This window comes from Nothobranchius furzeri, chromosome 16, assembly GCF_043380555.1.
Source record: "Nothobranchius furzeri strain GRZ-AD chromosome 16, NfurGRZ-RIMD1, whole genome shotgun sequence".
Classification (NCBI taxonomy): Eukaryota; Metazoa; Chordata; class Actinopteri; order Cyprinodontiformes; family Nothobranchiidae; genus Nothobranchius; species Nothobranchius furzeri.
In genome coordinates, this window is record NC_091756.1 from 56,452,347 (window position 1) to 56,479,116 (window position 26,770).

A 26,770-nucleotide genomic window follows, 5' to 3' on the forward strand; every position below is an offset into this window, starting at 1 on the left:
GTAAAACTTTCAGTTAATGACAGGTACCGTAAGAAAATAGCATCATCTGATCACACCTGCTTAAACCTCCGCTGCTATGTTTAATACGTATTACATAAATATGACGCTATACAGGAGAAGAACTTAATGATATCTCTTGAACTGCGATCATATAAGTGTGTTAAACTACACTGATGTTTGAAGGTACCAAAAACATTTTTTTCACAAGTAAATTAAATGTGTTGTCAAACTAGATGCAGACAAACATTGACTCAGAAGTAGAGTTAATCTTGGATTAGTGTAGCCAAATGATGTTTTGTTTTCATTGTGAAATCTTCACCATTGATTATAACAATTCGAAAGTCCCATCTACCTAAGCAAAATAAAGACACAGTGGCCTTGCAAATAGAACACTACATGTCATCAAAATAATAGTCAAAAAGCGTTAATTTGAACTATTATTTTGATGACACTTTATTTTCTATGTGCAAGACTTGATGTGATAATGCCAATGTGTCTTTATTTTGCTTAGGTAGATAGGACTTTCTAATTGTTATAATCAATGGTGAACAATGAAAAAAAGGCAAGTTATGAGATTTAAGATTTGCAAAGTAGCATCTGAATATATCACAAGTCTTCTAGTAAAATATCCTTTGAAAAGATGTGTCTAATATGTGATGTTTACCCTTAATAAACAAACACCTCAAACCTAATGTGAAGCAGGATGTTGGTGGGCTGACCTATGTACCTTGCCATTATCGAGTTGATCATGAACTCCCGTGTATACAAAAGCTTGTGCTGAACTAACTGTGTCTTGCAGTAGGACAACCATTCCAAGCTCAGCAGACTGACTAGAAAATAATCAAGATGTCTCAATGGCCTAGTAAAAGTTCAGACCTTAACCTGATTGAAATTCTGTCGAAAGACCTTAAACGTGCTGTGCATGAATGAGTCTGCAAACCTCAATGAACTGAAGCAATCTTGTGCAGAATAGTGGATCAAAAATCTTTACCACTGGCAGTGACTGCTAAATAATGAAAATAAAATGATCTAAAAAGACATGGTTTTGTTTAAAGAGCAAGTTACCCCCAAATCAACTTTTTTTTTGTGATCAACTGTATAAAGGCGTGTGTAATCGTGCTGCAGACACGTGTAGTCAATAGTTTTGCACTTTAGTGCATTTTAGCTAAAATTTAAATTTTCTGCCTGAAACTGTCAGTGTTGTGCCGTTGTCAGGTAAAAACTCTCCACTGCATTTGAATTTAAATCTGTCACCGCTATTGGCTAAGAGGTGTGCTATGATGTAAATTGGTACATTATGATGTCACAATGTTGTGAGTGTGTGTATTTGTTAGTGGCTCCACCCTCTCGGTCTGCTAGGCAACAGCATTTGTTGCATTTTTCAAACAATGAAGTGGGAGTGAAGTACGCTTCTTGTAAGGGGTGACTTGCTCTTTAAAGATGACAGAGACAGATTTGAGACATTTTAAAACCTGATGAAGCCCAGATCACTTTTAATTTTCCTGTTACATTACAGCCTAGAACAAAACGAGGGAGGACATTTCCCCCATATTAAAGTATGGGGGAAATGTCCTCCTCCGCTTGGCGTTTCCAGAACATGTTTGATTATGGCCCTCTATTATGTTGAATCCATTCCACAGTTTTCATTGGTACACTCAATCCATCCACTCAATCCAATTGTGTTTCTCACATTTGTATTTTACCGGAATGTTTCATCTATTTTGTTATTTCCATTTTGTATTTTGTAATTTGTATTTTGTAATTTGAATTTCTTTTATTGTTGATTTATTCAGTATAATTACTTACAACTGTACCATGTTCAGCGCTTTGGGCGTCCTGACAGGGTTGCGGAAGGCGCTTTATAAATAAAGCTTTGATTGATTGATTGATTGATTGATTAAAGTAACTTAAGCACCTCTAATAGAGCTTTTTTTCTTGTTCATGTGCCAATCAGATCCCATTTTACTGTATCTGGTTTGATGCAGGAGAATTGTTTACACAGAATGATCTGAAAGAACTCAAAGACTGTCCTGCGTCCCATTATCTACAACATTGCACTGGCAAGTGAAAACCACTAGGGTGTTTCTCAATCAGAAACCTTGGCTGATATGTGTTGTTAAATCTTTCTAAAAGATCCTAATTCTGCTTTCTGGTCAGAGTACAAATACTGGTACTGCTTCACTGGAGCTGACTGGTAGAGTGGCAATGAAGGGTGAAAGTTATTGGGGTAAAGTTGGCTCTGGAGTTGCCCAGGTGGGTTGCTGTTCAAACCCAGGCTCTATGGGCAAGATATCTCACCCTCCTTGCCTGCAGCTGGTGGAGGTCATCACGAATTTGTGGTAATACATGTACTTCTGCATCAGAAGCATTGATTCCACCAGGTCACTATTACCCATACTTATACTCTGGCTCTGGCTCACTCTTATGAATGTACTCCAGCCCACTAAAATAATGTCTGCTTAAGGTTTTCAGATGACACAATCATTGTTGGGTTAATTTCTGATGACATGCATGCACAGGATTGATCCAGACACGTGCAACATGGCCGCTAAAACAAAACTGCAATGAACACACTGATAACCAAGACTCTCATCCTGGACTTTAGGTGGCAAACCTTAACACCCTGTCTCCCTGACGCATGTGGAAAATCTGGACATCTGAGTGGCTGGACAACCTCTGATTGTCTGGAGAAATTTACTCTGTTAAGTTCCTTGGCGTTCCCATCTCAGACCATCTCCTTTGGGCTGTCTGATCTGTCAGCATCACAGCAAAAGGCTCAGATGCACCTCCACATGACACTGGTTGCTGATGAGAAACTACCTGCAGAAGATGCTGATAGTGTCTTTCTACCACAAACAAAAGCATCCTAATGTGAGACCAGCTTATATGGCACATAAAAATCTAACTCAACTCAACTCAACTTTATTTATAAATCGCGCCTTACAGGCAAAAAGATGCCACCAAGGCGCTACACTGATCAAATAAAAACATAAAACAGTTAGTCCAGAAAATAAAACATTGTATCACACGATACAGATAAAACTACAGTGAGTAAAATCGCTATAAGTAAAACAATAAAACTAGTTAGAAAGGTTAAAAGACAGGTCATAAAAATATGTTTTTAGCCTTGCCTTAAAAACCGCAACAGAGGTGGAGGCCCTTATGCTGAGAGGAATCTTATTCCAAAGCTTAGGACCTGCCACATCAAAAGCTCTATCACCACGCGTCTTTAGGCGCGTTCTTGGGACCGAGAGGGGCATGAAGTTCTCCGAGCAGAGTGACCGTGAAGGGGTGTAAGGTTGAAGTAGTGACACCAAGTAAGGAGGGGCTAAACCATTTAAGGTTTTAAAAACTAGTAAAAGTATTTTAAAATGAATCCTAACATCAACGGGCAGCCAGTGAAGCGCAGCCAGGACAGGAGTAATGTGGTCAAACTTGCGCCTGCCCTCTAAAAATCTGGCAGCAGCATTCTGGACCATTTGCAACCTGGCTATTGAGCCCTTGCTCACACCGAATAGAACAGAGTTGCAGTAGTCCAGTCGCACCGTAATATAAGCCGTAAAAAAATCTAAAATTAAAGTCAACATCCAGCCATCCATTGTTGCCACTACTTCGTACCATATATTGTGCATTATGGCCTTTTTTTCTTATAAGTTGTCATTCCTTTTTGAATGTTTATGTTAAAGATACCTGTGTATTTTCTTCACCAGATGAAGCTCCAAACGTTGTTGTAAATTCTACATTTAAGATTTTGATTTTGAAACAATTAGATATAAATTCAGTTGAGTTCAACTAAGACAACCTCTAACCTGATCTTTGGCAATCAACATGTTTCATCTGCATGCGCTCAATGCTTGGTCCGGTTTCTTGCAACTCCTCCTTGTTCAGATCCCAGTCAAGGTCCATATCTTGGGAACAGTGCAGAACCTCCCCCTCCAGTGGGACACCTTGGACATCACACACCTTCCTATATGCCATGATGTTGCCTGGAAGAAATGGACATTGATTTCACAGTAAATTCATTATTTTGTGAAGACTTGGACCATTTTTAACATTCACAGCTGAAACTGAAAATGATGAAAAGATCCTTAAAATTGGGTTAATAAAATGTTCTGGGAGAGAAATATACAAACAGAATATAAGGCTAAGCTTGAAAAACCTCTCATCAAGACAGAGAAGGAGAAGTTGGGTTTTCAAGATTATTTATTCAAATTCTGGGAAAAAATATAACAACAGAAACCATTTTTCTTGTTACCTTTGCTATTATGTGTTTTATAATGATCAGCGTTGAGTGTAAAATAATTGATATTTAGAACATTAGAAAAAATATACTATTGTGTTTTTACTTTCTCACTGTCTAATTTAAATTTTTATTTGTGAAGAAGGCTAAAAAGGTCTTGCGATGCATCACACATATTAATGAAACTAGAAAGGGGAAGTTATTCTGAGGCATAAAGACAAATAATGATTCTGAGGTGAGATGGTGAGTGTGTTTTCACAGTAGTTCTTGGATCATTACAACTCCCAAACAGCATTGTTAACACGCCCGTGACTGATTATGGATGCATAAGGGCTAGTTGTGCATCTAACTTGGCATCAGCTATATAAAATCTTCCAGCAATTTCCTCAGTAAGTCATTAAGTTTAATTGTGCTTTTTACATGATTCATTGGAAAGTGCACTCAATGCCAGAATGACCTGCCTAACATGATCCATAAAAGGCAGAAAACAGGGAAGGAAGGAAAACAAATCAAAACTGCAAACTTGTGTAAATTATACTTTTTCTTTTAAAATATAATTACATTAACACTGAAGTTTATTCTGGTGCCATATAGAGTTATATGAAGCTCAGCAAAAAAACAAAAAAACAAAAAAAAAACCTATATTTGGCATCATTCAGTTCTGATCAGCATGTCGGAATTTCTTTGTTTTCACTTTTCTGAGAGAAATTAGATTCAAGATGCAGTTTAGGAGAAAGTAACTTGGATGAAAAATGCAGGGGAAGGTGGTCAGAGAGAGCACTGTGATGTAAAAAAGGGTACAGGAGCAGTGGTAAAGACAGAGCAATGAGCTAAAAACAGGATGGCAGGGGAAATAAGCTGCAGTGTTTACAGATGGATGAGAGAGGGTAAAAAGCAGAGAAGAGGTCTGGGACTTCCTTGGCATCAATCATCAGCGCTCCACCACACTTTCATTACTTCTAGCTCAATGCAGATGAAGACTCTTCTCACTAAAATGGAACAAAGGTTCATTTCACTACTGACCTCCTGTTACAGCCCTATTCACAGCAGATGGCCTCACCTGATCTCTATTAACAGCTGAAAAGAAAAAAATCCTGGTTTTATATTTTCGTCCTCTTTATTCCAACACATTCTCACACCCAAAGCGTCAAATAATGACGCGTGTGACCAAGCATCAAAATATGATGATTAGGGTGCCCCAGCATGCTGGGAGAGAACGTGCAGGGACTCGAGTCACCGGGGGCATCAGTATCCGACGCACGCGGTGGCACGGACATTATTCCTCGAACCTCTAGCGATTTAACCTTCCCCTCACCCCCATCCTAACCTTAACTCAGTAATTTCCAATTAAGCTTTGCATGTGCAACCTAGTTAAGGTTAGAATGGGGGTGAGGAGAAGGTTAAGTAGTCCACAAGACGGTCAAATGTCCGTCACACTGCGGGAGTCGGATACCGACGCTCTGGCAAAGTGCGTCCCTGTATTTCCTCTCCCGACGTGCTGGGGCACCCTAATCATCATATCTTGAGGCTTGGTCATGCGCGTCATTATTTGACGCTTTGGGTGTGAGAATATGTTGTTTTTTCAGACGGATAATTTAGTTTTAAATTATATATACCATCTCTCTGTTCTACATCAACCCATGCAATTTGAAAAGATACCACTCCTACTGAGAAATACAATACATTTCCTGACTTTCTTTATTCATGATGAATGTTTGGTACAAAAGATAAGTTACGAAAATGTTTCTGTACATTTATTGTCAGAATATGGAGGTATGGTGAAAAAAAACAGAAATAATAATAATAATAATATTTACTGTGTGTGTGCGTGTGTGTGTGCGTGTGTGTTTGTATATATATATATATATATATATATATATATATATATATATATATATATATATATATTCAGGTCCTTCTCAAAAAATTTGCATATTGTGATAAAGTTCATTATTTTCTGTGATGTACTGATAAACATTAGACTTTCATGTATATTAGATTCATTACACACAACTGAAGAAGTTCAAGCCTTTTATTGTTTCTAATATTGGTGATTTTGGCGTACAGCTCATGAAAACCCAAAATTCCTATCTCAAACAATTTGCATATTTCATCCGACCAATAAAAGAAAAGTGTTTTTAATACAAAAAAAGTCAACCTTCAAATAATTATGTTATGCACTCAATAATTGGTCGGGAATCCTTTTGCAGAAATGACTGCTTCAATGGGGAGTGGCATGGAGGCAATCTGCCTGTGGCACTGCTGAGGTGTTATGGAGGCCCAGGATGCTTCAATAGCAGCCTTAAGCTCATCCAGAGTGTTGGGTCTTGTGTCTCTCAAATTTATCTTCACAATATCCCACAGATTCTCTCTGGGGTTCAGGTCAGGAGAGTTGGCAGGCCAATTGAACACAGTAATACCATGGTCAGTAAACCATTTACCAGTGGTTTTGGCACTGTGAGCAGGTGCCAGGTCGTGCTGAAAAATGAAATCTTCATCTCCATAAAGCTTTTCAGCAGACGGAAGCATGAAATGCTCCAAAATCTCCTGATAGCTAGCTGCATTGACCCTGCCCTTGATAAAACACAGTGGACCAACACCAGCAGCTGACATGGCACCCCAGACCATCACTGACTGTGGGTACTTTATACTGGACTTCAGGCATTTTGGCATTCCCCTCTGCCCAGTCTTCCTCCAGACTCTGGCACCTTGATTTCCCAATGACATGCAAAATTTGCTTTCATCCGAAAAAAGTGCTTTGGACCACTGAGCAACAGTCCAGTGCTGCTTCTCTGTAGCCCAGGTCAGGCGCTTCTGCCGCTGTTTCTGGTTCGAAAGTGGCTTGACCTGGGGAATGCAGCACCTGTAGCCCATTTCCTGCACACGTTGGCTCTGGATGTTTCCACTCCAGACTCAGTCCACTGCTTCCGCAGGTCCCCCAAGGTCTGGAATCGGTCTCCACAATCTTTCTCAGGGTCCGGTCACCTCTTCTCGTTGTGCAGCGTTTTCTGCCACACTTTTTCCTTCCCGCAGACTTCCCACTGAGGTGCCTTGATACAGCACTCTGGGCACAGCCTACTTGTTCAGAAACTTCTTTCTGTGTCTTACCCTCTTGCTTGAATGGGAAGAACACAGAAAGCACTACTCAAAGTATAGACAAGAAACATCACAAACTAAATAGAAACAAGTAGAAAAAGAACTGGAAAGAAGATACCTTGACCCCAAAAGAAATGACAAACTAGATGAGAAGACAGAGGTACAAATAAAAGGACACATGATGGAACAACAAGAAAAATAATAGGGATGTCCCGTTCCGATATTGATATCAGATATCGGCCCAAAACCACTATATCAGATTATTTCAGAATGCATCAAAAATCTCTGATATTAGCAGTATGTTCCACTTTAAATTCAATTCCAGCTATTCTATCCATCAGCACCCAGATCCCGCATGCAAACTCCATGTGACCAGAACAGTATGTGCTTGCAAAGTAGCAATGAACAATGGCGGCCATGTGGCTGTATTTTTTGTTAAAGTCAAATTAAGTATATTTAACATTTAGTTCTGATCGGGTGTAATGAGTTTTATGTTTAATGAAATATTGACAGCTATGTTGTTTTGACAATGCATTTCTTTGTTTTGCGTATGCAGCTTGTGATAAAACTTAACGAATGGCCTTTTTGTCATGACTTTAATACACACAACAGTTCACATTTTTAAACTATAAGTATTCTGACTCAATTCAGCCGAGGCTGCTCTGCAGCGGGTCACATGGCAATCTCCACACCAGCTTCTAAATGGCAAAACTTCACAAAATTGAATCCATTCAATTTAACTGTGACTCACTGGGGCAAAAATAAATCAGTGAGCATCTTTTATTCAGACAACCCACTTTATTTAAACTTTGACATGCAAATTTACCAGGTCCAGACATGACCTTTAAAGAAAATGGTGTAATAAATTGTATTCTTGGCTGAAAAGATCCCTGAGAAAAAAAAAAAAAGACAAAAGAAAGCAAGACGGGTCGAGAATTTTCTGACTTGCAATTAAGATTCTTTATAAAATAGTAAATGGCTTCAAAAATGTTTTTGCTACGTTTATTTTGTTCAAAGATCCTCGTGCTCATTGAATGCACCAATATTGTACACATCACCTTCAGAACCAAAGTGTTAAATATCCATTATGTGCTAACGATGAATTAACCGAGTTTAGGGTAAACGCACTGAAGATGATGAAAATGCTGAGTAATCAGGGAAAATGAATTAAAGTATGCATTTTATTAGAGTGTCATAGATTTTCCTTTTAAATAAAATTTGCAATTCTAAGTGATCGTTTCATTTAAAGAGCAATTCCTTTAAGCGTCAAAGTGGAGAACAAATTCTGTAAAGCAAATAAAAATCCATGATGCAGCATACAGTATACTCAGTTTGACCTCTACAGCTCTTCGTTTTGATCAAAAGCTAGTCTGTTGCTTTGAAGATCTGATAACTGCTTTCATAAGCTGGAACAAAGTTTCCTGTCAAATCCTGTCTGTGATATGAAATACTTGCCCACATGGACACACACACACACACATCTTTGTGAGGAGGACAGCATTGAAAGACAAATGCAGGGTTTAGGAACAAGGTTGTCTTTCATCTCATCTCTGTTCACACCAAACATGTCATTGAGGTCTTGTTCAACCATTTTGGGCTATTTACTTCCCACTTGTAATTGTTGTAACACTGTGGTGAGGCAGTCAGATAAATGTAGGGTGATCAGAATTGAGACACAAACAATGAAAGAGAGGGATTATTTCCCCCAACACTTCTTCCTCACCAATCATTTCATGTGACACCACCTTGTCAGCTGCTTTAGTTAGGAGGCATGAAACAATCTGTCAGTCATTGCCTAGTTTCCTTCCTGCACAGTGAGGCAAAGAGAGGACATGGAATTATTTATCCCACATACATTATACATTTACCATTTTCAGAGTTAATATTTATTTTATTGTTTATTTTCACACTATGAATACAAAAAAATTAGACAGTAACCTCTATGCCCATATGCGTCTCATGGTACCATTTGGATCTAATGGAGGAAACGGTAAAGTGGACAACAGCAGTGTCATGACATAACTGGGTGCTTCCATGGAGACTTTTGATGTTCTCTGGCTCTGTAAAATCATTAGCTTGGCCAAGGAAATATCTTGTTTATTTATTTACTTGAAGAAGAAGAAGAAGAAGAAAGAAGAAAGTATCATTTCTATACCTCCTCTCAAGATAAAAATCACGAGGCGCTTCACAAAAGCAAAAAAATTTAAAAATATAAAAAAGCATTTAGAAAATGTTTAAAAATATATTTAAAATTAGCAAAAATAGACAATTGTGATTAAAAAATTGTTAAGAAAGAGAGAGAGTGAACAGGAAAGAGGGAAATCAGTGGATCCTGAGGAAGGTGGAATAGGTGGGGAGAGCAGAATAAAGAGAGAGGTGAAGAAGGTCATACAAAAGCCAGCTTGAACCAGTGAGTCTTCAGCTGCTTTTTAAAGGAGTCCACTGAGTCCACTGATCTCAGGCTCAGGGGGAGAGAGTTCCAGAGTCTGGGGGCCACAGCAGCAAATGATCTGTCACCTTTGGTCTTTAGCCTGGTGCTGCACAACCAGTAGGCTTTGGTCACTGGACCTCAGGGACCTGCTGGGGGTGTAGGGACTAAGAAGATCACCAATGTAAGATGGTGCTTGTCCATGTAAGGCCCCATAGACCAGAACCAGGATCTTGAAATGAACCCTGAAGTTGACTAGCAGCCAGTGAAGCTGGAGGAGAAGTGGGGTGATGTGGGTGTGTTTGGAGGACTTGGTCAGAAGCCGAGCACAGGAATTCTGAACCACCTGTAGACGGTTCAGGGAGGTTCTGCTCAGACACGTGAAAAGAGAGTTACAGTAGTCTAAGCGTGAGGAGATGAAGGTGTGGAGAACTGTCTCAAGTTCAGAGCGGGACAGAATGGGACTCAGCTTAGCAATGTTCCTGAGATGGAAGAAGGAAGAGTGAACAAGAGAACTGACATGAGAATCCAGGGTGAGAGCTGGGTCAAAGGTCACGCCAAGATTCCTGACAGAAGGTTTGGTGTGGGAAGCAAGCTGACCAAGAGAGTCTCTGACTTTGGGAACCAGCTTGTCTGGGGCACAGATGAGGATCTCCGTCTTATTTTCATTCAGATGAAGAAAGCTCCCAGCCATCCAGGTTTTGATAGAGTCTAAGCAGGTGTGAAACAGCTGCAGCTTGGACATCTCATGGGGCTTAAAGGAGATGTACAGTTGGATGTCATCTGCATAAAGATGGTAGGAGATTCCTTTGCAGGAGCTCAGGATGTGCTGAAGAGGAAGCAGATAGAGGAGGAAGAGCAGAGGTCCCAGCACAGAACCGTGTGGGACACCATGGGTAAGAGGTGGTGGAGGACCTAAACTTGGAGATGGCCACAAAAAAGGCACGCTCAGAAAGATAAGAGGAGAACCACTCCAGAGCAGATCCTGATAGACCTGTCCAGTCTCTCAGCTTCTCCAGTAGCAGGTGATGGTCAACAGTTTCAAAGGCTGCAGTCAGATCCAGCAGGACCAGAACAGAACAGTCCCCTGCATCACTGTGAGTCAGAAGGTCATTAGAGACCCTAAGAAGAGCTGTTTCAGTAGAATGAGCTCTACGAAAACCTGACTGGAAGCTATCATAGATGTTATGTTCATCAAGAGCAGCTGTGAGTTGTTTAGTCACAACCTTTTCCAAGATCTTGGAGATGAACGGAAGTTTAGAGATGGGTCTGAAGCTGCTATGGAGAGAGGGGACAAGACTCGTTTTATAAGAAGCGGGTGGATTACAGCATTCTTAAAGTAAGCAGGGACCTGACCAGAGACCAGAGAAGCATTAATTACAGAGAGCACGCTGGGACCGATGGACTGAAAAGCACTCTTAAACAAAGATGAGGGTAAGATGTCGAGGGGGCATGCAGAGGTCTTCATAGAGTTAACTAGTTTGGTTAACTCAGGCAAAGAAACAGGAGCAAAGCTATCTAGGATGATGGGCCTGGTTGAGTCGGGAGAGGCGGCGATAAGGCTGAAGGAGAGATGCTAGATCTAACCTTACTGACTTTGTCCACAAAAAAAAGACAGAAAGGTCTCACAGTCTGTAACAGAGTGGATGGAGGCTGTAGGAGAGGCAGGAGAGACAATAGTGCTGATAGTGTTAAACAGAACCTTGGGGTTCCTTTTGCTCTGGGACACCAGGTTGGAGAAATAGGAAACCCTCACGTCTCCGACTGCAGAGTTAAAGGATCTCAGAAGGTCCTTTAGGTGCAGCAGATGGACGTGGAGATGGGTTTTCTTCCACAAATGCTCATTTTTTCTGCATTGGCGCTTCAGGCTGCGTAGGCTGTCATTAAACCAGGGAGTAGGGTTCACTGCAGGAACTAATCTTGTTCTGACAGTACAGATGTTGTCCAGAATGGAGAGGCAGTGCTCGTTAAACTGAGAAATTAAGGAATCTGGGTCATTATCAGAAGAACAGGGTGGATCAAAAGCAGCAGAAAAATTGCTAGCTGTCCACTCATTAAGAAAACGAGAACTAACCATACGGCGAGCAGGAGGTGGGGACACAGAAACTGACAAGTTAAAGAAAATGCAATGGTGATCTGAAATATAAACGTCCTCAGGACAAACACTTAGACTCAGGGTAAAAACAAGGTCTAGAGTGTGCCCCCTGGTGTGTGTGGGGCCAGAAACATGCTGGGTAAAGCTGAAGGAGTCCATAAGGCTGGAGAAATTCATAGCAAAATGATCAGAGGGATCATCAACATGGATGTTAAAGTCACCAACAATCACCAGTCTTGACAGCTTCATAGTGGAGGATAGAAAGTCACTAAACTTCTTAGGTGTGTTCTTGCTGTGTCTTTCTAAATCCATGCTTTCGTTCTTAAGAAGAACGAAAGCATGGAAGTCACTAAACTCCTGAAGGAAAGAACCGTTTGGACCAGGTGGACGACAGACCACAGCACAGTAGAACGGGTCCTTACGCCCGACTTTAATCAGCTGCAGTTCAAAGGAAGCAAAGTGAGCATAGGTTGTTGAGCTACATGGAAGATGGTCTCTGAAAACAACAGCTAGGCCTCCACCACAACCAGAACCCCGGGGCTGGCTAAGAAAAGAATAACCACTCGGGCAGAGCTCAATCAGACCAGAATAATCAGATGTTTGCTGCCAAACTTCAGTCAGAAACAGAAAATCCAGGTTTTTAGAGAATTTAGTCATTGAGCAGGAAGGACTTATTGTTAACAGAGCAGGTATTTATTAGAGCCACGCTGAATGAGGTGGAGGAATCAGAAACTACAGAAACAGCTGGAGTTAGTGGACGTAAATTAGCAGGGTTAGATCCACGGCGTTTATAAAAACCACTTATGGAGGGAACAGGAGGAGAAACCACTGAGGAATGAGGATAAACCGACCTTAAAAAACTTGGACGGAGAAACCGCACCGCAACACGGCCTGGCGGGAATGCGAAAGTGGCGCTCAAGTCGCCAAACAAAGGACAAGAAGCTAGAAGATCACGCCGATGTTTACTAGATAAACCACGCTTTAAGATAATTCTTATTCTCACCTGGATTCCTGTTCGTTTACCTCATTCCCTCGACGTCTTCTTTGTTCCAGCATCACAGTTATAGTTATTAAATTTTTTTCATATTATTGATATGTTATTATTATATTGCAGCACAAACCAGCACAAATGTTTGACACAAATTTTGTCAGATTTGAAGAAGGTGGGGGGCCAACTTCACTTACGTACCTACTGCAAATAATAATAATAATATAGCAATAATATGAAAAAAATGTAATAACTAACTCATGCAGGAACGAAGAAGAAACACTATATACATATTTACAAGAAAGTTACATGTCATCACACCTTTCTGCATCTAATCAACACAACAACTCCCACACAACAGAGGATAACGATGCAAACGAACCATGAGGAGGTAGGGAGGAGGTGTTTTGCAGGTGACAGTTTCTGCTTATCAAGCAACAATAGACAGCTACAATAAGATCGACCCTCCTATATTCATGAAACCAAAGAAGTCCAGTTGCCTTCTTTAAAATTTCATTTGAATTACCATGCAGATGCACCGGCCACTTTTTCAAACTTTTCTCCACTTGCTCTTTTCCACCTTGCTCCTGTCTGCGATCCTCTTCAGCAGTGTCCCTGCTACCATCTCCTATGATCGCCAGACTCTTTTGTCCTTCAGTTCGTTCACGATCGCCCAAGATGCACCGAGGACGTACCATCCTGTTTGTTTACCTGAGTGGCGCACTGGCCCGGAGCCAAACGATGATTCCAATCGTGGCATTTCCAGCGATGTTTATAACTACTGGTCTAATTTCAGAGACTAAAAATCACGGAACAGTTTCCAGGCCAGACCGAGGCTCTACTGAGGCCTTTCCTCGGAGCTAGCTCTGTGGTCACGTGGGTCTGAGGCGGCAGTCACGTGGGTCGGATGCTCATTAATTATACGGAATTTTAGGCTCTTAATACACTTAAACAGAAGAGTGAGAAAAAAATCACCCCCCTCAGAGTTGTCATGAGTGTAAACCAGACAATTTAAACAAAAAATGTGTTTTGGTACCAGGCTGTAAACATGTTTATTTCTGCTGTGAAATTAGTATTTTTAACATGGGAGTCAATGAGGATTTGCTCGCTTCTGACACCAGCCCCCAGCGGATGAGAGTGGAACTGCAATTTATTTCACTTCTGCGTTTGCCTCAATTTTTGACCCGCATTGTGGGGGCTTGGACCAAAGTAACTGAATTGCCAGATTTTAAATGGAACTGCTATTTGACTCTGCAGGATTTGAAAAAATACTAATAAAAAAAGAAGTTGGCATGCAGCCATTTGAGGGGACTCTTCTTTATATTCACATAAAATGTTACTGTTATGTGACTATGCTGTTGGTTTGAGTAGGAGAAAAATCAAAGTAAAGATTTTTAGCATAAAAAAACGTCCTGGGTGTTGAGCCATCTATAACCACAGCATCTTCATTTGTATGTTGTGATGTAGCTCTGAGAGTTTGTTGCAGGCTGCAGGGCCATCAGAGGAAAAAAAAAACTTTATTTTTATAGAGTTCATGAATTAAAGATGTTTTCCCCTGGGATGTTGAGGGAAAGCTGAGGCTTTATGTATCGCTCTTTTTCTCCTCTGCATACATCTCCTGAATACCAGAGGCCATGTCTCAGGATGTTAGACATAGAAAACAATAACAGACTGTCTTATCTTGCAGTTCTTGTTTTTATTTCTATTTTGTATTTATTCCTCTCAGCACCAGTTCAATTTCTTGTTGTTTTTCCTCTCTGAGCGTGACCTTGCTCTCATTCTCCACTCTGAAAATTCTAGCCAGTCCATTAAAAACTGCATTACCCAGAAGTCAACAGGTTATGTACTCCATTACAGCTGAAGGTCAGGTTTTGTTGTTCTGTTGTTGGATTTGGAAAACAGAGCACACAGGCTGATGTGATGAACTACTTTCTCTGAAAGTATTAAATCAGACTTAGGATTTTTATTATAAACAACAACCGTCAACCCTTTTTTGTTTCCATTTTTGAACAATAAATAACTATTTTATCGAAAAGTGGAAAACATAAAAAGACATATTTTAAAATAAATAACCCAATGTCTACCTACATATGAATTTATCGATTTTTTCTATCTATCCAAGCCTATCCCTCCACCCATCCACCAAACCCCTTCCATCACGAATGACACTTTGCTCCACCTGTTCAAGCCGTCACCCTTAAGTAAATGCTTCAAGTCTCTAAAAACACAAAGCTGGAGATAAAACAGCTTTTTCCAGATAAACCACTACAATAAACATCCAAATACAGTTGTACAATAATGTGATATGCACTATCATGTTGCTCATTTAGTATGACTGGCACTGGGTCGTTGAATGTGGTTAGTAGGTTGTTTTTTATTACCTTTCAGTTTCAAATTTCATCATGTGATAGACCCATTGCTGCTGGTACACATCTTACCATTCTGATCTGAAGTGCATCTCTCATAACAAAAGTTATTTTGGATGAGATGGTCCCTCAGAATAGTGCGCGTTTTTACACACTGCAGGAACTATACTGTGATGAACAGAAGACGGGAGCTGCCGAGCTACGAGGGTGTGGTGATTGGACACCAGCTGGTCCTCGTTATGGATAACGAGGCCAGGGAGGATAAAAGGGTGACAGACCTACTGAGAGGTGTGCGTGGTCGACCTGTCATTGTGGCATCGGACTTTGGGGGTGGGGTCGTTCGCAGCTGGTTAGGGCTGCCGGCGACGAAGATAGCTAAACAGGTGGTTAGAGTTCCAGCGTCAGGAGGGAAGGCTGGTCGCCTTCTTTAGACAGCTAGGGCTGGGCTTAGGTGGTGTCAAGACCACGCCGACATCTGCCGATACGGACTCTGGCAGTGGATTTACTTGTGGATTTACCCGCCGTCCTCGCAAGCTACATCCCGGGGCGTTGGACGGTGCTGGAAGCTCAGACCCCGGGGAGGGGGGTCACACCATCCGTGACAGCTAAGTACCGCTGCTTGTGTGTCTTATGCCGGACTGTGATTTTAGGAGTGGAGACTTTGGCCACAGTATTTTAGTATAGGTTTTATGATTGGGGTTGATTTGTGTGTTTTAATAGATTGTATAATAAAGTATATCCTTTTATAAATCAGTGCCTACTGGTGGTGTGTTCAGGTTCTGACTGGAGGGCAAGATATTCTGCCCGTGCTGCCCACGGCTACTTTTATTACACTGGTGTCAGAAGTGGGATTTAGCAATCCAAAATGTCAGAACCTGGAAATAACACACCTCCTCCGTCAGGACTAGCTGAAAATCAGCCCGTAAGCACAGCAGCTCGGCCGATTTTTATGCCGGAGAGCTTTTCCGGTGTTGGCCGGGAATGGACAGACTGGGTTGAACAATTTGAAATGGCAGCCGATATAAATAACTGGGATGAGCCCCTTAAGTTGAAGTTTTTGTGTCTCCTGTTGTCTGACAAAGCTCGAGAGTTTTATAACGGCTTGTCAGGGAGTGTTAAAGCAAATTATGCCATGTTGAAGGAGCAAATGGGCAAGTGTTTGGATCCGTGCGACAGCGCCGACTGGAATAGAGCTGTTTTCTCCGCTCGACGTAGATGGCATAATGAAAGTGTCCGAGAATTTGGGATGGCATTACGACGATCTGCTGTTAAAGCTTACCCGACAGCGGATCCCAACACACAAGATTTGTTGGCTAAAGATCAGTTCATAGCTCATGTGGGGAACGGGGACATGAGAGTGTGTTTACGGAGTGCCAAACCCGTGTCACTTGAGGAGGCCATCAACCTAGCGGCGGAGCTTGAGCTCATTAAGGGTTTGGAGACCAGCTCAGTATCTGACACAAGAGTGAGAGGGATAACCGAGAAAGATGTTGATGATGGACGCATTGCTTCGCTAGTGGGGGTGGTTGAGAGCTTGAGGCAGGAGGTGAAATCCCTCCAGAATGTGGTGCACACACTTTCTGTACCTGTTGCATCGGGTCCCCACCATGACACTCAGAATACGAACTCGCAGCCTAGGCAAGAATATTCCCGGAAAAAGGGAAATGGGAGGTTGGGAGGCTGCTGGGAGTGTGGCTGTAACCGGCATTTACGTCGGGACTGCCCTTACGTGCAGGGAAACTAGAGGGGGCGTGTACAGTGGGTCAAATGCCCGCCCCCCTCTCTGTTGTTGAGACCCCTGTAAGAAGAGGAAATGCTGGGTACTTGAAAGCCAGGATAGGTGGGTGTGACTGCCAGGTTCTGGTAGATACAGGAGCCTCCCGTTCTGTGATTTCGCGAAAGCTGTGGTTGTCCTTCACTCGAGGGGTGGGTGAACTAACTCCATATAAGGGTAATGTTACAGCTGCGAATGGGGGAGGGATGTGCATTATGGGATGTTGGCAAACAACGTGTCAGCTGGGCCCCCTGGCTTTCGTGGCGGAATTCTTGGTATCAGACATCCCCTCAGATGAGGTGTTATTAGGATTTGATTTTCTGTCCAAACATGGCATGGTGGTCGATCTGGGCACCAAAACGTGTAAGATCATGGGCAGAGTGTTCCCACTGCTCGACTTGGAACCTTCTTTAAACCCACAGGTCGTAGTGGTGCAAACGGATACCGTAGTTCCGCCGCGGAGTGAAGCTATAATACCAGGACAAATTAAGGATAGCTGGGGTGATTATGCCCAGGGGTTGCTAGAGCCGTCTGAACACCTTTCTAAGCGCTGTGACTTGCTTGTGGCGAGAGTTATTTGCAAGGTTGACCAGGGCCAACTCCCAGTGCGGGTGATAAATGTGAGCGATGACCCACTAATGTTAAAAGGCGGCATGAGAGTGGGCACGCTTTTCACTGATGTTGAGGTGGAAGACGAGCGGACAGATCGGGTGAATAAGGAGCAAGGCTCTCAGCCTTGGACCGTAGAATCTTTGATGACCCAGTTTAAAGTTGGTGAGAAAGGATTCGCCCCTGCGGAAGTTGCAGCAGTTAGACAGCTGCTCCTACAAAATCTGTCTCTATTTAGTCAAGGGGAAACAGACTTAGGAAGAACACAGATCATCTCGCATGAAATTGACACTGGGGAGGCTGCACCCATAAAAATGCACCCCCGAAGGATTCCACTTCATTTACAACAGGAAGTGACAGATAATTTGAGAGACATGTTGGCAAATGACATTATTCGCCCCTCATGTAGTCCGTGGGCTGCCCCAGTGGTTCTGGTTAAAAAGAAAGGGGGTGGATATAGGTTTTGTGTGGACTATAGGAAACTGAATGAGGTCACTAGAAAAGACGCTTATCCTCTGCCCCGAATCGATGATGCTTTGGACAGCTTGGTGCATGCCAAATGGTTTTCAACCTTAGACTTGGCTAGTGGTTATCGGCAGGTAGAAGTAGATCCTAGGGACTGGCACAAGACTGCTTTTATCACTCGCCAGGGATTGTTTGAATTTAATGTGCTCAGTTTTGGGCTGTGTAACGCCCCTGGTACATTTCAGCGCCTTATGGACCTGATTCTGGCTGATTTGCAGTGGACTGTTTGTCTAGTTTACCTGGATGACATTATCGTGTTCGGGCGTGATTTCCAGGAGCACCTAGCACGTCTGGGCACGGTTTTGGAGAAGTTGAGGCAGTCTAATCTAAAAGTAAAGCCTTCTAAGTGTGACCTTTTTTCTACACAGGTCCATTATCTAGGTCACGTGATTTCTGCTGAAGGTGTTAAACCAGATCCAGCTAAAATAGAGGCAGTAAGAGAGTGGCCCATCCCAGCTAATCAGACGGAGGTCCAGAGCTTTTTGGGCCTGGCGTCTTATTATAGACGGTTCGTGAAAGGCTTTGCGGACATTGCTCGCCCATTGCACCGGTTACAAGAAAGAGGAAAACGCTTTCAGTGGAGTGAAGAGTGTCAGGAGTCCTTTGAGAAACTTAAAACCTGTTTAATAACTGCTCCTGTATTGACCTACCCCGATCCCAAGAAATCATTTATTTTAGATACAGACGCTAGCGAGGTGGGGATTGGGGCTGTATTATCACAGGTTGAAGGGGAAACAGAGCAGGTTATAGCTTATGCTAGTAGGGCTCTTACAAGGCAGGAACGCAAATATGCCACGACAAAGAAGGAGCTCTTGAGTCTGGTTACATTTACTAAGCACTTCAAACATTATTTGTTGGGTAAAGAATTTGTGCTAAGGACAGACCACAACTCTCTACGATGGCTGCATAACTTCCAGGGTTTGGAGGGACAACTGGCTAGATGGGTAGAGCAGCTGGCCAATTTCCAATACAAAATCATTCATCGGCCAGGTAGACTGCATAGTAACGCGGATGCCCTTTCCAGACTGCCAAATTGGAAACCAGAAAACTTATCAGCTGACCAGGGAGCGCAGCCCTTGGGAGCTGAGTCGAGGGTGTGCTCGCTTCAAGAGGGAGGCTCAGGAGCTAGCCGGACTTCAGAGATGGACGAACTCAGCCAGGCGCAGCTAGATGATCCAGTGCTGAAGCGAATCAGGGATGCCAAACAGGGTGTAGAGAGTATAGGCCCCGATGACCCAGAACTAAAACCATTTGCACCTGTGTGGGATCAACTCGAAATTCGGGGTTCCCAGTTGGTGCGGGTAGCACCAGCGAATTCTGATGCTGCGCAGGTGATCCAGGTTGTTTTGCCTCGGGCTTTGGTGCCAGGGGTCCTGAAGCAGTTGCATAATGCCCCCACAGGAGGCCATCTGGGGGTTCAAAAACTGCAGGGCAAGATAAAAGACCGTTTTTATTGGCCCGATTGGTTTAAGGACGTAAGGGCTTGGGTTCGTGAGTGTGCGGACTGTGGCTCTGTTAAAATGCATGGAGGAACGCCACGTGCACCCTTGGAGCAGTCACTGACCTCTAGGCCCTTCGAGCGCATTGCCGTGGATATTTTGGGTCCACTTCCTGAAACTGGACTGAGAAATAAATACATCATGGTAGTAGGTGACTATTTCTCTAAATGGACAGAAGCCTTCCCACTCCCTAATCAAGAGGCTAAAACAATTGCGAGGGTGCTGACTGAGGAATGGGTGTGTCGGTTTGGGGTACCGCGGAGCCTCCATTCCGACCAGGGGAGGAATTTCGAGTCAAAACTGTTCCGAGAGCTATGTGAACTTTTGCAGATCCACAAAACGAGGACAACCCCCTATCACCCCCAGTCAGACGGATTAGTGGAGAGGTTTAATCGAACGTTGCTGACTATGTTGACCTTCTTTGTGGAAGACAACCAGCTTAACTGGGACACCTTGCTGCCATATGTAATGTTGGCTTATAGAAGTAGTGTTCATGCTAGCACATCTGTCACCCCTTATAAGGTTCTGTTTGGGCGGGAGATCGTACTGCCTGTTGACGTTATGCTGGGCCTGGATCAGGGAGAACTCTTTGCCTCGGTAGATGAGTATGTGACAGGTTTGCAGGAAACCTTAACTTCGGTGGTAGAGGCAGTGAAACGTCATCAGAGCAGAGCCGCGGCGCAACAAAAGAGGGCCTATGATTTTAGGGCCACCTACCAGTTCTACTCGGAAGGTGAATTGGTGTGGGTCCGAAATAAGCTGAGGAGGCGAGGGGTGTGTCCCAAGCTGCAGAGACGATATAAAGGACCGTTTAGGGTCCTGGAGCGACTAACAGATGTGCTATACAGGCTTATACCCGTTGAGGGGGGTCCTGAGAAGGTGATTCATTTCAACCGACTTAAGCCGTACACTTCTCTTTCAGCAGTCGAAGCACCGCTGGCTGTGGGGTCCCGAGAGCGAGCAAGGCAGAGTCTGCGTCAGCAGGATGCCACCTGGGAGGACACCAGCAGGATTCATCATTGGTCTGCAGAGACGAGCAGGTCTGGTGGCGCAAGTGACCCGGCCCCATCACGTGGAGAGGCTGCTCGAGGAGGTGCTGTTGCAGGAGGACCGGAAGGACGTCCCCCTGGGGAGATCGATAGACGTGGAGCTGCGGAACAGCGGGTGGTTCATCAGCCAGATGCCACCTGGGAGGACATCGGCAGGAGCGCTCAACGGTCTTCGGAGACGAAGGGCTCCGGTGATTCAAACAACCCCGCCCCATTGCATGGAGAGGCTGCTCTAGGGGGTGTGGTTGGAGGAGGATCGGGAGGACGTATCCCTGGGACGGTCGAGGAACCTAGAGCTGTGGAGCAACGCGTGGTTCGCCAGAGGAAGCCCCCTGCTTGGTATAAGGATTATCAGGTGGAAATCTAGGACTCGAGGGCGAGTCCTTCAGGACAAAGAGGGGGAGAGTGTGATGAACAGAAGACGGGAGCTGCCGAGCTACGAGGGTGTGGTGATTGGACACCAGCTGGTCCTCGTTATGGATAACGAGGCCAGGGAGGATAAAAGGGTGACAGACCTACTGAGAGGTGTGCGTGGTCGACCTGTCATTGTGGCATCGGACTTTGGGGGTGGGGTCGTTCGCAGCTGGTTAGGGCTGCCGGCGACGAAGATAGCTAAACAGGTGGTTAGAGTTCCAGCGTCAGGAGGGAAGGCTGGTCGCCTTCTTTAGACAGCTAGGGCTGGGCTTAGGTGGTGTCAAGACCACGCCGACATCTGCCGATACGGACTCTGGCAGTGGATTTACTTGTGGATTTACCCGCCGTCCTCGCAAGCTACATCCCGGGGCGTTGGACGGTGCTGGAAGCTCAGACCCCGGGGAGGGGGGTCACACCATCCGTGACAGCTAAGTACCGCTGCTTGTGTGTCTTATGCCGGACTGTGATTTTAGGAGTGGAGACTTTGGCCACAGTATTTTAGTATAGGTTTTATGATTGGGGCTGATTTGTGTGTTTTAATAGATTGTATAATAAAGTATATCCTTTTATAAATCAGTGCCTATTGGTGGTGTGTTCAGGTTCTGACTGGAGGGCAAGATATTCTGCCCGTGCTGCCCACGGCTACTTTTATTACAATACTGTTTCTCCAGTGACAGGAAAGCATGAAGCGTAATCTTCTGGTGCATGGAGACAGCCATGTGAGGCCTTTCCTGTCTCCTGTTTTGCAGCTGGAGACTGCAAGCTAAAATGTTTTTAAATAGAGCAATAGCACAAGGACACTAGCAGTGTTTCTGAGATGTGACTGTTCGGGATCAATCCCAGGAAGTTCAGTCCATGCTGTTAAGTTTGAAGGGTTATGGTGATTATGTCAAGGGATTATGTTGACACGGGCAAGATTGCAGGAGTCTGGAAAAAATCTTCAGACAATACTAGCTATAAAACAGGGCATTGAGGAAGTCCTTAGTCCTCTGATGTACAGCATACCCAGGTTTGTGAACTTGGTCACTAGTGCCTTTGATACAATTGCTGTAAATGTGGAGCTGACGTCAAAAAAGAGCCACTGCACATTGCTTCTTCCATTGCTCCAGCTGGGACAAAGTGAGATGGAGAGCTGTTGCTGCATCACCTGTAGACCTGTTGGTTCTGTATGAAAACTGGCGAGGCTGGGTGGGAAGTATGAACTGATTTGGGTCCAGAACTGTTGCTTAAAGAATTTCAAGAAGTAATTCAAATCAAATCAACTTTATTTATAAAGCGCTTTCACATGCCCAAAACAGACAAACAAAGTGCTGTACACCAATAACAAGCACAACAATAAACCAGACATATAACCATTTAAAATACAATAAGAAATCCTGACTACAAGTTCGCAATCCATATCAGTCCTGTTTCCTGAATCAGATCCAGACACATTCAAAGTGATGCTGCACACGCTATCCCAACTTCAATGTCCAAATGCCAACGAGTACAGATGTGTTTTTAGTCGGCTTTTAAAGGTCTCCAGTGATTTGGCCTGCTTTACATCGGCTGGTAGCTCATCCGAGCACTGAAAAGGCACGTCTCCCACGAGACTTCAAGCTGTACTTGGGCACAGTTAATAGTCTCTGGTCAGCTGACTAAAGGGAACGCACCAGGACATGTCGGAGGACGATGTCAGAAAGGTATTTAGGTGACCCCTGAGTTTAACACCTTAAACACAAACAGGATTACCTTGAACCTGATGCGATAGGAGACAGGGAGCCAATTCAAGGCACTTAAGACTGGTGTAATATGTTCAGACCTCTTGGTAGATAACAACCGAGCAGCCGAGTTCTGAAACGCCTGGAAGCGTTCTATTGGAGCTTGCCTAGGCCCCGCATATAGCGAGTTGCAATAATCCATCCTGCAGGTAACAAAGGCTTGGATCGCAGTTTCCAAAAGACTATGTGACAGAAATTACTTAATTTTCGCTTTACGGCGTAAATGAAAGAAGCCAGATCTCACGATTCCGTTCACCTGAGCCTCAAATCTGAGCTCTGCGTCCAACTTTACCCCTAGGTTAGAGACCACCGCCTTCTGATGGAAAATTCAAGCCCTTGGGCACCTCCTAGGGTCTTTGGTGGAGTAAACAGAATTACTTCAGTCTTGTTTTTGTTGAAACACAAGTAGTTCTGAGCCAACCATAGCTTGATATCCTCCAGGAAACCCAACAAAGGTTGAATGGTGCATAAACCACCAAGCCTAATTGGAAAAATGACCTGGTAATCGTCAGCATATAGATGGAATGACACGTCATGCTTGCGGAATAGGTCACCCAGGGGTAGGAGATATAGGGAGAAAAATAGTGGGGCCAAAATCGATCCCTGGGGCACTCCCCAAGGCAGCTCAACCAGGTCGGAGGAACAGTCCCCCAACCTCACACAAAAACTCCTCCCTGTCAAGTATGATTTTATCCACTTAAGTGCCTGGCCCGTAATGCCCACAGACCGCTCCAGCCAGTTTATTAGGATGCTATGATCAATGGTATCAAAGGCTGATGTCAAGTCCAAGAGCACCAGAACCACAGCATCACCAGAATCATTAGCCAATAAAATGTCGTCAAGGACCTTCAGAAATGCAGATTCAGTGCTATGAAAGGGTTTGAACCCAGACTGAAATACTTCTCCAATTCCCCATTCCTGTAGAAAAGACATCAGTTGGATAAACACAGCCCTCTCTATGATTTTTGAGATGAAAGGGAGTGTAGATACTGGTCTGAAATTAGACAAGATTGTTGGGTCCAATCCTGATTTCTTAAGCAGAGGTCGTACCACTGCCTGCTTTAGGAAAATAGGGACTTCCCCAGATAGCAAGCTGCTATTTACAATTTGCAGTACGTGGTCACCCACTACAGGAAAAACTTCTGTCTGTAGCCTTGCCGGGAGAACATCAGTTACCCCCCCCTGTTGGCTTAAGTCTCATGACCAGATCCTCAAACTCTGCAAGAGTTAATGGTTGAAAACCCTCCAGTGCCTTTGGAACACAGAGATCTGCAGAGGGGTCATGCTTAAGTGGTGGAATAGAGGCTCTTGTCACCCTTACCTTTTCCACAAAGAAGTCCAAAAGATTGTTACATGACTCAATGGTGTACTCAATCGCAAGGGGCTCATTGACATTTAATATAGAGTCCACCATCTTAAAAAGTATCCTAGCATTCTGAGAGTTTAAGGAGATTACGTTGGCAAAGTACTTTATCCTTGCATCTTTCATGGCTTTCCGATAGCCAATCCAATGTCCTCTTAGTAGGTCAAGCGAGCTCTGGAGCCCATCCTTTTTCCACCTCCGCTTGGCCTTCCTGCTCATCCTTTTCAGTGCTCGAGTTCTCTCAGTTAGCCATGGCTCCTTTTTAGCTTTAGGTTTCTTTACCCGTAGTGGGGCTACCACATCAAGCGCCATGGTGCATGCTGAATCAAAGTGTATAACAAGCTCTTCTGTGGTCCAAGATCTATAGTCTTGCTCCACACCTCCCATAGAAAACACAGCTGCAAACTCAGCAGCTGTAGAGAATTTTAACATCCGACAGCGCTTCATCGGAGCATATTGTTGCACATGTTTGTGATTCCAGGCCACATCAAACAATACTGGCTTGTGATCTGAAAAATAGGCCTCTTGGACCTGCAGGTTGGAGACTCCTACACCCAGTGACAGCACCAAGTCTAAAATATGGCCACTAACTTGTGTGGCTTGATCCACTAACTGAACCAAATTAAAAGAGTCAGCGAGATTTAAAAAATCTTTCACCAAAGGTTTATCCTGACAGCACACATGTACAGTATGTTAAAGTCCCCAAGAAGTAACTCTTGATCATACTTAGGAATCAGCTTGCCAAGCAATTCAGTAAAATCATCTATAAAACCAGTTGTCTCGGTGGGATATATAGGAGAGCAACCAGTGGCTTCTGAGCGCATCCCAGCTCACAGAGGCAGAGTTCAAAACTGGTAGGCACAGAGGATGGATATATGTGCCTACACATAATTGATGACTTTAAATATCACTGCCAATCCTCCACCACGCCCCGAGGGTCTCGGATTACTAAAATATGTAAAATCATCCAGAAAAAGTTCCACAAAAGTAAGAGCTAATGTGTGCGTTCACTGAAGCTGCTAATTGAGTCCCTTTTTGTTAGGAGAGAATCACTTGGACCTAAGGATGGGAAGGTAAACTGATACAGAGACGAGTGGAAAAACTGTGTGAAGATTCTAGGGATGAACCAGAAACTCAGCCACCAAACATTTTCTGCCAAAAATGACCCAAAAGTGCATTTTCGCCTAAACAATCCGGCCGAACCAGGCCATCGGGTTACCTCCGTTTTCATTGAATCACTCATGCGGAAACTTGCTCTTTGCTTCATAAAAATTGTTCATCTGTTCTAATTTCAAAAGTAAAGTCTTTACTCTTTAAGTAATGCAGTTTTATTATGATCGTTGGAATATTCTTATACATTATGTGATGCACTTTCTACTTTCAGTTTCAGTTTTCTGTTTTGTGGACTAAAGATCAGGTCTCTGGTTTCCGCAGATGATGTGGTCCCGTTGGCTTCATCAGAACATGATCTTCAGCTTTTGCTGAGGCAGTTCACAGCCGAGTGTGAAGCAGTTGGGGGTCAGAATCAGCTCCTCTGAATTTGAGACCATGGTCTCAAAGGGTAGAATGCCTTCTCCAGGTCTGGGATGAGGTCCTGTCTCAAGTGGAGGAGTTTAAGTATCTCGGGGTCTTGTTCATGAGTGAGAGAAAGATGGAGTGTGAGATCGATATGCGGCATGGTGCTGCATCTGCAGTGATGCAGGCATTGTACCACTCTGTCCTGGTGAAGAGAGCTGATCCGGCCAATCTGTGTTCCTACCCTGACCTGTGGTTACGAGCTTTGAGTAGTGACCGAAAGAACAGGATTACATATACAAGCGGCCAAAATGAGTTTTCTCCGAAGGGTTGCTGGACTCTCCCTTAGAGAAAGGGTGAGAAGCTCGGTCTTCCGGGAGGGGCTTGGAGTAGACCCGCTGCTCGAGGAGAGCCAGTTGAGGTGGTTCAGGCATCTGTTCAGGATGCCTCCTGGACGACTCCCTCATGAGGTTTTCCGGGCACGTCCAACTGGGAGGAGACCCAAGGGAAAACCCAGGACACGTTGAAGGGATGATGTCTCTCAGCTGGCCAGGGAACACCTTGGGATTCCCCCGGAGGAACTGGCCCAAGTAGCTGGGGCGAGGGAAGTCTTGGCCCCTCTGCTTAGGCTGCTGCCCCCGCGACCCAACTCTGAATAAGCGGCTGAAAATCTGTTTCAGATCTATCGCCTCTGCCTGGCTTTTCTTTTCTTCTTTTACATTCCTGCTACGTCTGTCACTGTTAGCTGTGTTCTTAATGTCCTTTCTACACCAACCATGTCCTGAACATGGTGAAATAACCTTTGGATCGTGTGTGTGAAGGTTGTTCACCCTCATGAAGCACAAGTTGCTGCGCAAAGCTGCAGCGTCAATACTTTTCTCACTGGACGAGTGAATATCTTCATCAGAGCGTGAATATTACTCTTCAGAATGAGAGTCAGGCAAAGGGCGCTGTCAACAATGAACAGACCGGTCAGTGTTATAATTTTTTTTCTCTAAAATATAATAATATTCACCCTCCACTCGCCTCCTTTCCTCATGTCCTCAGCC

At 43.9% G+C, this 26,770-nt stretch overlaps 1 protein-coding gene across 6 annotated transcripts in view; it reads right to left on the reverse strand.

Moving 5' to 3' along the window:
* The window catches only part of LOC107387348 (inactive N-acetylated-alpha-linked acidic dipeptidase-like protein 2), a 661,429-nt gene that overhangs the window by 382,329 nt on the left and 252,330 nt on the right, over nucleotides 1-26,770 (reverse strand). For all 6 annotated transcript variants that reach the window (XM_054749605.2, XM_070545852.1, XM_054749607.2 and 3 more), the window contains one exon: nucleotides 3,810-3,986. In XM_054749605.2, the coding sequence (XP_054605580.1) occupies nucleotides 3,810-3,986 (177 nt within the window). The remainder of the gene's footprint in view (nucleotides 1-3,809; nucleotides 3,987-26,770) is intronic.